Here is a 14,553-nt window from a genome sequence, read left to right as displayed (position 1 = left end):
CCTTAAATGGACCAAATTGAACACCCACAAAGTCCCAGGCGCCGCCAGCGATCCTAACTCATGCATTGAGGCGCAGCGGGGCGGCGGCGGCAGCGCGGCGGCGGCGCGCAGCTACGTCTCGAGGAAGCAGCGGCCGTAGTCTTCGTCACTCATCTTCACGAGCTTCACGGACTCGTCCCAAAGCTGCTTCATAACCTTTTGGTCGAAAGTTTTTTCGCTCACTTTGACGAGCTTGCAGTTTTTGAATAGTTCCCCGCTGACCGCGCCGGCGCTCTCGTCCAGCGCCACGTGGAGCGCCGTCTGCGCGCCTTCCCAGGGGCTCTTATACACGGCGCTGAACAGCAGCCGCACGAGCGCGCCCTTCACGGAGCCGATACATGTAAAAATGTTGGTCCCCACCGCGCCGGGGTCCACCGTGTTGACCCGCACGGGTAGGCCGCGTAGCCGGCGGGCCAGCTCGCGGGAGAACAGCAGCAGCGCCAGTTTGCTGTTGCCGTACAGCTGCAGCTGGAACCAGTGCCCGGTCGCGTTCAGGCGCGCCGTGTCGATACGACCCACGTGGCGCAAGATGGACGACGTGTTGATCACGCGGCTCGGCTCGGCAGCCGTTCCCGATTTTCTTAGGAGCGGCAGCAGCAACAACGTCAGCAGGAAGTGGCCGAAGTAGTTGACCTGCATTATAAAGTTGAGGTCGTCTTTCGTTAGGTAGTCGCCCACGAGCCCCACGCCCGCGTTGTTGACGAGCAGATCGAGGCGCGGCTCGTCGCGCGCGATCTCGGCCGCGAACGCGCGCACCGACCGCAGCGAGCCCAAGTCCAGCTTACGATAGTGCACGCGCGCGCTGCCCGTGCGCGCCCGCAGCGCGCGTACTGCCGCCTCGCCCTCGTGCGGCCAGGGGCACGCCACCAACACGCGCGCGCCGCGGCGTGCCAGCTCCGCGGCGATGCGCAGCCCCATCCCCGCCGTGCCGCCCGTCACCAGCGCCGTGCGCCCGTCCAGTCGCCGACGCGACGAGCACACGCCGTTCGTGCGCTTCTGGTAGAGCCGCACGGCGAGCGCGAGCGCCGCCACGCCGAGGAACGCGCACGCGAGCGTCAGCATGGCGCTGCGGCTCGCCGGCGCTGTAATGGCGGCCTCCGCTGCGGCCCGACTTTTATGAGGCGCCGGCGGGGGTCGATCCCCGCCTCGCCCCTCTCCGAACTGATTTACTATACTTTATATGTATCATTAGCAAACATGTGTAAATACTGAAAAACATAACTGATAACTGCTAGGAGACATAATCATTCAACAATTGTTAACTAGTCTTTAAGGACGGACCGTTAAATGTGCTGTAGTTGTGTGCGCACCACCAATCGCACCTTGACCAGCTCATAAATAAGGCATTTAAACAATTGCATCTAATCCTCTGCTGGTGAAAACCATCCAAAAATTTTCCCGGTGTTTTCCACAAGGCTGGCGCTTCTGCAAATCAGAAATGAGGAGGAGCTCAAAGAATTGCTCGTCTGAAATAAACGTCGTGGGGCACGTCACGGCACCCATCACTCCTGGTATCGGCCGCTCGAGCCGCGAGATTTACAAATGACGAACATTATAGACTTAGTGGCACCCGCTAGGAGGACCGGCAGCATACTCGAGGCCGCGGGCTGTATGCGAGCTGCATGCGGGCAGCACAACGGCGGTCTTGCAGGAAGCCATATGCGCTCCTGAATCGTCAATTATTTTAACACTAAAAATAGGAAGAGACCACCGGAACTCAGATCTGCTGGGAAGAGCCGCCCAGAAACTTAACCGTTGCTCTTTTAAATGAAATTAAACAATTTCAGGTGTGTGCAGCGCAATATCTACCATGTAAATATATCACCGAGTCAAGTTCCACACGTTAAAAAACTTTTGAATGCTCTTTTAATTATAAAAATTATCAATACACTTTTAATTTTAGATTTTAAAGAAAGAAAATGTGAATATGAGATATCCTGTGGAACTGTATTATGTATTCGTACATTCAGGCCCGTGAAGGATTTGTTAACTTCGTGAAGACCAAATTGAAGCGTTACGTTGGTTTATTTCTATGTCCTATATAACTTCTATATTCCATTTCCTATATATTTATATACATTGTCATGGGTCTGCCACTATTTTTCTCATAAGATTTCGAGTGATGGTGCAGTCACTGGAAGGCATTGCGAAGCTACCGTAAGATTACCGATTTCTTTAAAAACATTTCTCACGATATCTCTTGCTTTTAAGTTATAAATAGTTCGCGCAGCTATATTTTTGGAAAATGAATATAAAATCATTCCGGCGGCGCTGCTCCGTATTAAATACGGTAAAACAGAACGCTATCAAATGACCAAAACATACGAGAGTCGAATGAAAGTCCGCTAACTGTCGACTTATTTCATTGCAGGTGGCTGAGCTAAGCCTAAGCTTGCCTGCGAGTAGAGACGCGGCTTGTTTTCCAAAGCAATGTCCGCGAAAGTCGTTATAAGCGGGCTCGCACGTCGCGCCGCGCGGCGACAGTGCGCACGACCGCGCCCAGTGCACCCGCACTGTGCAGTAACAGCGCAGTCGAACTCGCAGCCAGTCGCCACTCGACACTCGACACTTGTAGCGTTACTTTGCGTTACAGATAGAAAGTCAAGTAAATCTACGTCGCAACTCTCGATGTGTGCGTGAGAGCTCGGGGGAACGACTCACGTCGGTCTGCGGGCGGGTCTCTGTTTTAAGTTTTATTTGTGGACGTGACAGCCAGGAAACAGTTCGGAGCGGTGTCCGCCGCGGCACTCCGCAGTCGAGCCGGCCTTTAGTTCGGTCTGGCCTGCAAAACTATCCGCTTACTAATGAGTACAGAAGCGGGTGACGTGTTGTACATCCAGAAGGTTCGCCAGTCGAATGATCAGCTCCTAATTAGGGTTTTACACATAAACTAATTAAGCTCTGCATCTGTGCGTCGTGTCTTCTCGAGATGGCAGCTGCTATTCGAAAATTTACTAAAATTATTAAATTTATATCTATTGGGTAGTTGCAGCAGTGCGACCCCGCCGTGGTTCGTCGCAGTTCCAATCTCCGAGAGGTCGGTTTACGATAATCAAGAAAAACTCATAGAGTGGTTGGCGCCCACAACAACAAAAACGATGTTAATTTTGTATTAAAAACAACGTAAATGTACTCGTATGTATATGTGTACAACTCAATACATATCTTTGGCAATTGCTGCCGTGTACAAAGCAGTAAATTAAAATTTCGTCAAGTAACACCCCAAGCGCGCACGCACTCCCCCCGCACGCATTGCTCCCGCATGCACTGCGCCCGCAGGCCCCGCCGCGCCGGCGCACCTGAGTAGTTCAATTTAATCATGTAATTGAAACAACTTGTTTCAACCTTCTGAAATACAAATGACTTTAAAGATAAATATAAAAACCTCACAGATATAAAGTTTGTTAAAATTGTACCCCGACCTCTGCTGACTGACAATTATTTGATATATCTCAAAATTTAACTCAATACTGTGTTGAAGACAGTGAAATTAATTTATATAAATATAAGCCAAGTGTAACAATGCATAGCTCGAAGCAACCGCAAGGTCCGTCCACGTCCTTCTTGCGACCAGCGCTCTTGCTTTGCCTTGAGCTCTCCCGGTCGACTTCTTCACCAGCCAGCCGTTCGTGCACCGTATCGCAACCGTGAGAGGTGCACACACATCGGTTCGCCCGCATCACACCCACCGTCGCGCGCAGTCGAATTTCCGCTCGGAGCGGGACACGCGTCTAGCGCAGCTTGGCTCACCCTCCCGGACCCCGCCTGAGTCCCCCGGATAGGGCAGAGACGCCTTAGCTATGGTTTAGCTAGATAACCTACCAGTAGGGACTAACCTCTTTGGCGAACACCGCTGTTCGGCACAGGGGTGCCCAGTTCGGCTTACCGATTTGGATTAGTACCATTCGCGCTCCACCTATCGGCTCCTGTGAGCAAGTGCATTTACTCCCTGCCACCTGGAAGGGAGGTCGCGAGTGTTTAGTACCGTTTCCGATATTCGGTGTGTACACTTGACTGTTTCACTCTACTTTTAACTCCTACATGCTAACAATGTCGCACCAACAACTGCTCGAAATTGCGACATGTGGGCCGTTCACCTGGGCCACCCAATCCTCCCGGATCGGTTTATTACCGACTCCCCGGCATTCCCAGATGCCGGTCCCTCCGTACAAAAAGACCTCACTGCACTCCCGTCCCCCAGCTTCGCCATCGACCCCAGTGACGCCCGCTCGAGCACGGATTCCGAGATGGAGGACGACACCGCCTCCAACCTATCCATAAAGATAACGAGGGCTTCACCCTCGTCTAAGCTAGGCGTAAGAGGGCCAGAAAGGCCCGCGCCTCCGACGGGGCCTCATCGGGGGAAGATTAAACATTCGCCAAAAAGCCACGTGGGGCCTCAAGTCCCAAGCCCCCCGCACCAACACCCGCCCCCTAGAAAGGGGGCCCGCGGCGCTGAAGCCGCCGCCACCACCAAAAGATATCTGGATTAAAATTTCTCCCTGGCTCGACAGCCACGGCATATCTTGCTCTAAAGTGCAAAACACCGCGCAGGGCAAATAAACCCACCTATCGACATTGGATCACTTCCGGATGCTCACGCGTCATCTAAAAACTGTGGGACTCCCGTTCCACACCGACGGCCTCCCGGAAGAGCGGCAATTGAGGGTCATTGCTAGCTGCCCCCCTCTCGAAATTTCAAGGGACGAGACATTGTCCAATTTAAAAGCACAAGGCATTCCTGCCTTATCGGCATATGACAAACGCACGCACCCGGAAGAAAATTCCGCTGGTGCTTCTCGCCATCGAGCTTACTGCAGAGGGTAAGCATATCTTCGACGTTAACAAGATTTGCTCACAGGGCGTCAGCTATTGACCTAGCCCTGTTTAGTAATATCACCTTACAAATACGAACTCGACTCTGACCACCGCCCCGTCCTAATGCAACTGGGCCAGAGCGCTACGGAGGTTCTTACAACCAAAACTAGCGTAAACATGCGCTCGAGACTAGACTTAAGGACATGAACTCCCAGCATCTCTCTAGTATTCCCGACAACCTCAACTCGCCTGAGGAAACCCTACAGGCAATAAACTCGTCAAGTGCAAGTTTGTCGCTCCCATGAGACTTCACGATAAGTATCGCACCGAGAAAAACTGACTTCTCTTTCGCAAACTACAAAAACTGGGCAAAGAACGGCTAGCGAAGCAAAGAAACAAAAAAGCAAAGAAGAGATGGGACGATCTGCTTAGTGACCTCAAGCCTACAAAAGACGCCTTCTGGTGTTTGGCTCGAAGTCTCAAAACAGACAATAACTCCCCCATGCCCCCCTTATTAGAGAATCCGATTCCTCTTTAGCATTTGAGGACGTCGACAAGGTTGAATGCCTGGCCGACAGCTAGGAGCAACAATGCACTGACTCATGTTCTCCAGTGAACCCTTTCAATCTGAGTACGGTCGAATCTGAGGTCCGGGTCATATCGGCGCTGCCACCGAGTTGACCGGAAATCCCTCCTGTCACCTGCGAAGAGGTCGCAGACCTTATTAAAGGTCTTAAAAACAAATCAACCCCGAGATCGGGTGGTATATCAAACAAAGTCCTAAAAATCCTTCCACCTCACCTTAATCTCTTACTGGTTTCCATCTTCAACTCTCTTATCGCCTGCTGCTCTTTTCACATATTTGGAAGCAAGCGGTGGTGGTAGGGATTCCGAAGCCTGGCAAACTAAGGAATAGCCCGTCATATTATCGCCCTATAAGTCTCCTCAACACCTTTGGGAAACTGTACGAACGCGTCCTTCTCAAGCGTCTCAAGACGTCGCTCACAAACAAAAGCTCCTCGGGGACGAACAGTTCGGATCCCGTAACCACCACCTGCACGTCCATCAAGCACACAGATTCACGGAATCTATACTCACCGGCTTTGCCCCACGCAAGCCTAGAGCCACAGGCGCTATCTTGTTCGATATCTCTAAAGCCTTCGACAAAGTCTGGCACAACGTATTATTATATAAACTGTACGCACTCAATGTGCTGCATAGACTCGTTAAGATCATAGGAACCTTGTTGTCGAACCGCACTTCCCGCTATGGAGCGGAAGGCGTCCTCTTCATTCCCGCCCTATCCGAGCAGGTACCTCTCAGTGATCCTGCCTCCCTCCGCTACTATTTCTGTTATTCACTAGCGATATACCAAGAGGCAGCAAAGTTCAACCCGCGCTCTTCGCTAACGCTACCACACTCTACACCTGTAGTAGAGCGCGCGCATTAATTTCGCGTCACCTCCAGGCCGCGGCCACCTGCCTAGGCGAGTGGTTTAGGAAATGGAGAATAGAAGTTAATCGCGATAAAAGCCAGGCGATTATATTCTCCCGCAGAGCTCAGACCCCCCGGGCACACTAGTGTAAGTGTCTCGCCGACCGAGGCACCCTCTCCCTTTTCGACCGTCCCATTCCTTGAAAGGATTCGGCCAAATACCTCGGAGTCATCTTCGAGTTCAAATTATCATTCAAGCAACACATTCACCAGGTCAGGATAAAAAATCCAGTAAAGGAATAAATTCTTACATCCTCAGTTGGCTTTATCCCCTCGTTTGCCTCTCAAACAAATTGTCCTTTAGGCATCAGCTGCGCTTGTACAAGGCTTGCGTAAGACCAATTTTCTCTTACGCGAGCGTTGTATTTGCGCAGGCCGCACCCGCCAACCTCAACGTTCTGCAAACATTCCAAAACCGCTTCACACGAATAGCAACGGGGGCGGATTGCTTCCAGCGCGATGTAGACCCCCACTGCGACCTCAAACTCCCCACGGTGCAAGAATTCTTTCTGGCTTGCTCAAAAACTTACTTCGAGTCGGCCTTCGCACATCTCAAACCTCCTATAGCTAGCGCCCCGCGCTACTCCCCCCGTATCTCAATAAAGACTAAGAGACGTCCTAAAGACGCAATCTTCACGCCCATCAGAGGGTTTCCACAGAACAGACAGCTGCAGACACAACACTGCAAGTGCAAACCACTCAGCATCATCATCAACCACTGCACCTGCAATACTTCACATAGGTCGCCGCGATTTACACTACAAAACCAACACCCACCAAGCCACAACACCCGTTTTTAGGGAGCGGCCGTCCGCTCCCTAACCGCGAACAGCGTGGGCGGACCGTAGTTGGATCCGGATCCTTCCTCGGCTCGCCTGTGGTCCACGCTGCCGTTCCAATCCGCAAGTACACACCAGCAACACACCCCGTCAAAGCTCTACTCGCGAAGAGCCTTAGCAACGTGAAAATGTCACCGTGCAACTGGTAGGCGTCCTACCAAATTTACTCTTTAGTTCTAGTTCACGGACCCTTCCGCTCCGTGAACTCAGCTCCGATGAAGCTGTAAAAGCCTAAGGGCTAACAGCATACCTTCAACAGAGAAAAAGCAAAAAAGCAATGCATAGCCACTACACAGGTGCAGGTACGGGGCTTACACTAAAACAATATGTTCACCGACCAGCTATGAACAATGTTTTGTGAATGGATGATTGCAAATTTATTAATTAAAAAATAAAACCCCTAAATTAAACAACAATCGCTCTCTTGACAGGAAACAGAGCGAACACCAGCCAACGCGGCGTTATATAAAAGCATATTATACATGTACTGACCCGATTACTAGTAATATTACGCGGAAATCAGACAGTGCTAAACTCTCCCGTCATAAAAATTTTATTAATTTTGTTAGTGACTTCGACAGTGTCGGCAACGGCCACACCTTGTTCAATAAAATTATTTCACCAAAACATACAAAGTTTCTCCTGCAAAGAACTAGAGACAAATTTAAATAATAATTAAAGCCATTTATTATTGTATTACATTTGTTATATATTTTAAAAATCGTAAAGACGTCGTAGCCCGTTCACTAGACCGCGTCACAGAAATTTGCAGCGCCTTGTTACTTGTACCTTCCGAACCCAACAGCGGCTTGTAAACACTAACATTGTTATGGAGGAGCGATGAAGACGTTCTTTGTAGAGATCGTTTACATTTTATGAAGGATAAAACTTCTATTGAAAGATAACGAAAATTAGTTTTGACTGTGCGACGCGGTAGATGAATGTGTGAACCACATATAAAAAATTAACAAACCGTTCCAAAGTTTCGGATAGATGTTCTATTATACTAAAATACAATTTACTTAACCGGGGCATTTTAAGTTTTATATTGCCAGGGGGTTTGTCACACGCGTAGCTTTGTTCATGAATTGCGTAATTAATATATAATCAGCGTAATTATATATTCGTCGTTTACGTTCCCAGGACAACATAGCTAACGGGTATAACATGTATGTTCCCATTATAACTTCCCCATTTTGTTATGACAAACGTGCAATCTTAAATTGTCTTCGAATTCGCACAAAGGCACGCACGCACTCAGACTAAGGTGCATTTTAGAGCAAACTGCGCATGAGCAACAAGTGATTGAAGTTAATGTAGTGAAAAAAATACAGCTATCAAAACAATTTATTAAAACGAAAAGACGAAACAGCACAGACAGCACAAACAGTTCAGACAAATTCACAGCACGCGGACCCCGCGCGGCGCGCCGGGGAGGGACGCCGCCCCTCGGCAGACATTTTCGAACCTTTAATAAATTTCCCGTAGTCCTGCCATATTCAACATTAACTAAATGCGGCCGCGGTTTTGTGTCGCCCACGTCGGCGGCGGCGTCCGGCCTACCCCCGAGCAGCTGCCGCGAGGCGCCGCCTGTCAGCGCGCGGACGGAACGGAAAGCGGAGAGCGTCGGCGGTGTCACAGCTCGTCGTCGCCGGGCTCGAGCTCGGAGCTCTCGACGGCCACCTCGTCGTAGTCGCGCTCGAGCGCCGCGAGGTCCTCCCGCGCCTCCGTGAACTCGCCTTCCTCCATACCCTCGCCCACGTACCTGCCGCGCAAAAAACAGTTTAGTACAGATTGTGAGAGTCATAGTCGAATTCGCGCCGTACGTACCAATGCACGAAGGCCCGCTTGGCGTACATGAGGTCGAACTTGTGGTCCAGCTTGCCCCACGCCTCCGCTATGGCCGTGGTGTTGCTGAGCATGGAGGCGGCGCGCTTCACTTGCGCCAGGTCACCGCCGCTTACCACCGACGGCGGTTGGTAGTTAATGCCCACCTGCAACGACACGCGTCATGTTGTCCGACCGGAAATTGACATTGAAACTTGCAAGCCTTAATCGAGTAATCTCATCGCGACCATTAGCGTTACGTAAATCTGTGGATGCGAGGTACCTTGAAGCCCGTGGGGCACCAGTCGACGAAGCGGATGCCGGCGCGTCCCTTCATGCTGGCGATGGCGGCGTTCACGTCTTTGGGCACCACGTCGCCGCGGTACAGAAGGCAGCACGCCATGTACTTGCCCTCGCGCGGGTCGCATTTCACCATCTGGTTTTGTGGCTCGAACAGCTCCGCCGTGATCTCCGACACCGACATGCCCTCATGGTACGCCTGCGCGTGCGCACACCACGTCAATGACATTGTCAAACAATTTGTCGTGCCCAGCGACGCTCTGCGTTTACTGGGGTATTGCAATTCTTAATAAGAAAATTTTTTTTATTACTCTAAAATATTTATTCGTTTTATGTGTGCGGACGGCGTGAGAGGGGGGGCGAAAGAGTCGTTACCTTATCGGAGGAGACGACAGGCGCGTAGGCGGCGAGCGGGAAGTGGATGCGCGGGTAGGGCACTAGGTTGGTCTGAAACTCCGTTAGGTCCACGTTCAGCGCGCCGTCAAATCTCAGCGAAGCAGTTATGGAAGACACCACCTGACCGAAACCAAGCGACCAATAAACGCTGTGTTCTGAATTATAAATATTAAAAAGGCAGTCGGCGCCTCGGGCGTACTCGCGCCTCTGGGGCTGACACGTAATAACGGTGATATTATTGGCGACAGCAACGGCGCCCACACACCGTACCATCCCACTGCAGCCTGTCGCAGTAATCCATCTACCACTACGCTTTGCGAAGCACGCACGGAGCGTGTCCCGTATCGTCAAACCAACCCCGGCCGCCCGTGCGACGCAAAAGTTGCTAAAGCGTGTGGCATGGAGAACTTATCTAGTCGTGGTCTTTGGCAAACTAGGATTAGAGTAATGGCATCGTGTCTCGGACGCACCTGCGATATGAGCCTGTTGAGGTTGGCGTACGAGGGCCGCTCGATGGACAGGCGCCGTCGGCAGATGTCGTAAATGGCCTCGTTGTCCACCATGAACGCGCAGTCGGAATGCGCGATGGTGGCGTGAGTCGTCAGCACCGCGTTGTATGGCTCCACCACAGCCGTCGACACCTGCGCCATAACAGTCAACGTGCTTGACTTGCCAATGAATTGCTTGAAACAATTAAAATACAAGCGTGTCTCGTTGCAGCGCTGCACGACCCGCTCCGCCTCTCAACCCCAAGCTGCTATCAAAAGTTTCCTCTGCCGTCCGTCTGCGCCGGCGAACTTAAGAATTCTACTAGTTACTAATCGAAGGCTGACGCTACCCCCACTAGCACTACTCGGCCTCGAACGAGAACGCAGTACCTGTGGCGCCGGATAGATGGCGAACTCCAGTTTACTCTTCTTGCCGAATTCGTCCGAGAGCTTCTCCATAAGCAGTGACGTGAAGCCCGAGCCGGTGCCGCCGCCGAACGAATGGAACACGAAGAAACCCTGCGACACCAGTCGACAAGTATTTACTAAATTTTCCGTCCCTTGTGGGTTGCAATGTCATTACATATTCTACTATTGGTGAGAGTTGTGGTACTCTACCTGCAGGCCGGTGCACTGGTCGGCGAGCTTGCGGACCCTCTCCATGACTGGCCCCAGGATGTCGCGACCCGTGGAGTAGTGCCCGCGCGCGTAATTGTTGGCCGCGTCCTCCTTGCCCGTGATCAGCTGCTCCGGGTGGTAGAGCTGCCGATACTCGCCGGTGCGCACCTCGTCTGCACAAAGTACGCGTCAGGCGCCGCGGCGGAGTCGCGTGCAGCGCGCTCCCTCCTCCCACTTACCGATCACCGTGGCCTCCAGATCAACCATCACCACCCGCGGCACCATTTTGCCGCGGTCCGCCTCCGAGAAGAACGTGTTGAAGCACGAGTCGGAGGATCCCGCGTCTACCTCGCCGGCCGGTAGCGTACCGTCCGGCCGAATGCCGTGCTCCAGGCAGTACAGCTGCCAGCACGCTACGCCCATCTGCACGCCCGCCTGCCCCACGTGCACCGAGATGCACTCCCTCTGCGCGCAAATCAATCCGTCAGCGGCCTGCCCTCGTGCACGTAGGGCAGGGTGACGTTACAAAAAATATGTTTTACTAGAAAATAATATTTTATTAAACGCTTGTTTGGCGTTCCAATACATATTTAATCGATTATCCAAATTATGTGTGGCGTGACAGCCTTGCGATCAGTCGTCTTCGTTGTGGCAGGCGCGGCGCGGCGCGGGCACGTTCTCCCTCGCAGCGGGCTCACGCGCGCTTAGAGCATACGCGTGCAGCGCACACGCGTGCCTGTGTCAGGTTGTCCCACATGTTATGCACGGTGCCTACATAATGGTCAAACGCGCCCGCGACCACACACGTGGTGTGTAGCTGCCGCGCGGGCCCGGTAAAGGCCCACCGTGTCGTCCAGTGCAATATCAAACATCAATATTTACTCACCATTCTGATGGCACTAAAATTTTTCTCAGATCTGTTGTAAAAGAATAAAAGAAGTTTAAATAAACATGTAAATCAATACAAAATTACAAAAATTTAGACCAGACTAAAATTTTGAAAAAAAAATGCGCATCTGCGCGTCGCACGGGCCGCTCGGAACGATTGCCGGCGCGCGCTCGCCGCCGCCCGCCGCTGTTTGTTGGCGGCCAGCACGCGCGCGAGGAGGTCGCGCAACCTTCCCGCGCAACCTCTTTGCTGCGCTATAATTAGTTTTAGAGCTTGCTCAAAGTTTCTGTAATTTTAAATTTTTCTATTTGTTCTGCACAATAATAAATAATAATATTTATAGTATTTTTATAATATTCTTTTTAGACACCAGAATCTCTTGCAAAGTATTTTACATTTTCTTTTTGTTTGTTACAAACATATTTTATCCAGTTCCCTTTGTACTGACAGTAGTTTTTTGGCTATTGGTAATTGTCTGGTTGGCGGGTAGCCTTTTCTGAAACTGCTCTAACACTGCCAACGTGCACCCGCCGCATTTCTAATTCAATTTAGTTTCGGTTCCTCTCGCTCTCGTCTAACATTAACTCTACCTAAGGAGTCGATTTGTCTTAATATGCTCATGTCCCGTCTGTTGAGTTGAGTTCAATGTTGATTCCCGATACAATTATAACTTCTTGGATATTTCCGGATAAAATTATAAATCTAACTTCTCTCACAAAAAAATATAAACGTGAGGAATGTCACATAAATTGCAATAAGTAAAAATTGTTGAACACTTGGCGGGGAACGGTACATCTCAAGTAGCGTGGGATCGTGTAAGGGGGCTACGGGTTAAGCGGATCTTTGTTTTTATAACAAATATTCCAATGCGCCTGCGCACCTGCCACAGCAATTTACATTCATTGCCCGGGAGAAGGACCCTGGCCTCGGTCGCGTTCACTAGCTAGGTGTCATCTCACGCACCGACGCACTCTCTTTGTGTCGGTTGCGTTCACCAACTATGTGTCTTCTCAGGCGCCGGTGCTAATACGAATTTACTTTTCAAATTCTCGTCTCTGTCCTACAACTTCATTCTCGGAGTACCTTTAAAATCACGCCACAATCTCTCTCCCCAAAAGGGTAAGTGTTGAACAAATATTATAAAATAATGTTTTATAATATATGTTAAGTAGCGTCTAGCTACTCGTATAAGTCAGAACTCAACATTCTGTCTGTGTTAATAGTTCTATCATTATGTATTTCTACTTATTTTTCAATTTGTTTGTTAGTTTATCTCTTCTCTCTTGCTTTACAATACTTTAAATTTTGTAACTCAGTTTTGACAGTAAACAATCATATCAACTTCTTTCGACTTCTTCCCTTCCTTCGTCGCAAGTCATCTCGGGGTTTACTGTCAGCGGGGCAGATTGTACATATATTTATATGTGTATATTATAACTGTGACATCTATTCACAGGTGCGAGTTTTATAATAAAAGTAACCTTCGGTCTTTGAGGTTGAATCTATTCGTATCTCGCACCGGCGCGAACATATCCTGTCAACTACCGGCGCTCCCTGCTCCCGACCTGCTGCCGCCTGACCGGTCCCGGGAGATCGTGCGGCTGCTCACCACCACCATCAGGGGAGTACCTGCGGTGTAAAATCAGAATACACTTTTTTAACTAAATATACTTTTTTTCTTATGCCGAGTTCGCTGTTTTCTTTTTACCTCTTACACCTCGGGCAGGCTAGAAGACATGAGCCGGTACAAATCTTGAGTATAGTCGATAAAGCATGTGTAAACAGATTTCATTTAGAGCTCTCCGGAACTTTTGTTATTTCTTTGTTACTCATTACTGTGCACAGGGATGGTCGTGATCCTCATCAAGGCGGTCGCCTCTTCGAGCGGCGGTGGAATATCTGACGTGTCATTGTTTTGGGTGCTCTTCCTGTCTCCGGTGTCGGCTTCATCAATTGTGCGAATTTGTCAATAAAACGGGCAATGATCGATGATCGATGTGCTGGGATGCTCTCTTCCCATCGCTATGGACATGCTTCGTGTATTAAAATAACAATTTATTAATTCTTCGTAGGTAATTCTTTGTAAAATAATATTATCCCTCTAATATTTCTTTTACTAAATTTTACTTTAATTTCGGCGAAGGCTGTGATTGTAGGGCTGAATAGTTAAATTTCTTCGTCACCTGATCTGTATCTGCATAATTAGTAAATAATTATTATTTTATTCCACTGGCATCTCAAAGGGATAGTGCGTAGTCGTCGCGAGCGCGGCGCGGGCGCGGGCGCGGGGCGCTCTGGCCGCGTTCGCTCCGGTCAATCCGCAGAAAGTATTTAAACGGCGAAACTGCAAGGGTGGCGCCCCACCCTCCGCGCGGCCATTAGCGCACAATGGGGCATCGATTGGGGCCCGCGCGGGCGCCCGTAATTTGCATTTTATGCGCGCCGCGCTCTCCGGTTGCTGTTGCTTGTTATTCTCGTAATCTCGTAATGAGCGGCCCGATAACATCTCGCGGGGCGGGCGCGGCGCGGCACGACAAAGGGACCGCTCCGCGCACCTCCGGGTGACCTGCGGACGCGCTGCGCCCGCTCCTTGTCCAGAACTACGAGTATTACGAAACGTATTATTGCCGTGAGGTCGACCCGACTAAACGGCCCACTTCCAACTGTAGATACTCATCCCGTCGTCCAAACGCTGTCGGGGCTGCGAAGAGATACGGAAAAATATAGAGCAATGTAACACAGCGCGACACTGCCGAGCTCGGCGCTGTCGGCGTGAACGAAACTAACGACAACGAAAATTTTTCGACAGCAGCTCACAGCTGTGCACAATTGGTTGGGGCAATAG

The 14,553-nt window shown here is 50.5% G+C and overlaps 2 protein-coding genes across 2 annotated transcripts; both read right to left on the bottom strand.

Moving 5' to 3' along the window:
- Positions 1-111: 111 nt before the first annotated feature.
- LOC137931116 (retinol dehydrogenase 12-like) lies at positions 112-3,719 on the bottom strand. The gene is made up of 4 exons (XM_068774516.1): positions 3,581-3,719; positions 3,278-3,338; positions 2,436-2,607; positions 112-1,200 (listed from the first exon to the last, which is right to left on the bottom strand). Exons 1-4 carry the CDS (start codon positions 3,717-3,719, stop codon positions 112-114), a joined length of 1,461 nt encoding a protein of 486 aa, XP_068630617.1.
- Positions 3,720-8,566: 4,847 nt separating this feature from the next.
- On the bottom strand, positions 8,567-11,809 carry LOC137930920 (tubulin alpha chain-like). The gene is made up of 9 exons (XM_068774282.1): positions 11,706-11,809; positions 11,059-11,284; positions 10,820-10,992; positions 10,592-10,720; positions 10,184-10,354; positions 9,693-9,833; positions 9,301-9,516; positions 9,021-9,184; positions 8,567-8,955 (listed from the first exon to the last, which is right to left on the bottom strand). The coding sequence occupies exons 1-9, from the start codon at positions 11,706-11,708 to the stop codon at positions 8,826-8,828; spliced, it is 1,353 nt and encodes a 450-aa protein (XP_068630383.1). The 5' UTR covers positions 11,709-11,809; the 3' UTR covers positions 8,567-8,825.
- Between the last annotated feature and the right edge of the window lie 2,744 nt (positions 11,810-14,553).

Source organism: Battus philenor, unplaced genomic scaffold, assembly GCF_028537555.1.
Source record: "Battus philenor isolate CCGP_79_NKW_IND1 unplaced genomic scaffold, ilBatPhil1.0.hap1 SCAF_7, whole genome shotgun sequence".
NCBI lineage: Eukaryota > Metazoa > Arthropoda > Insecta > Lepidoptera > Papilionidae > Battus > Battus philenor.
The sequence above is the reverse complement of the archived record's forward strand: the minus strand, read 5'-3'. Positions and strand labels throughout refer to the sequence as shown.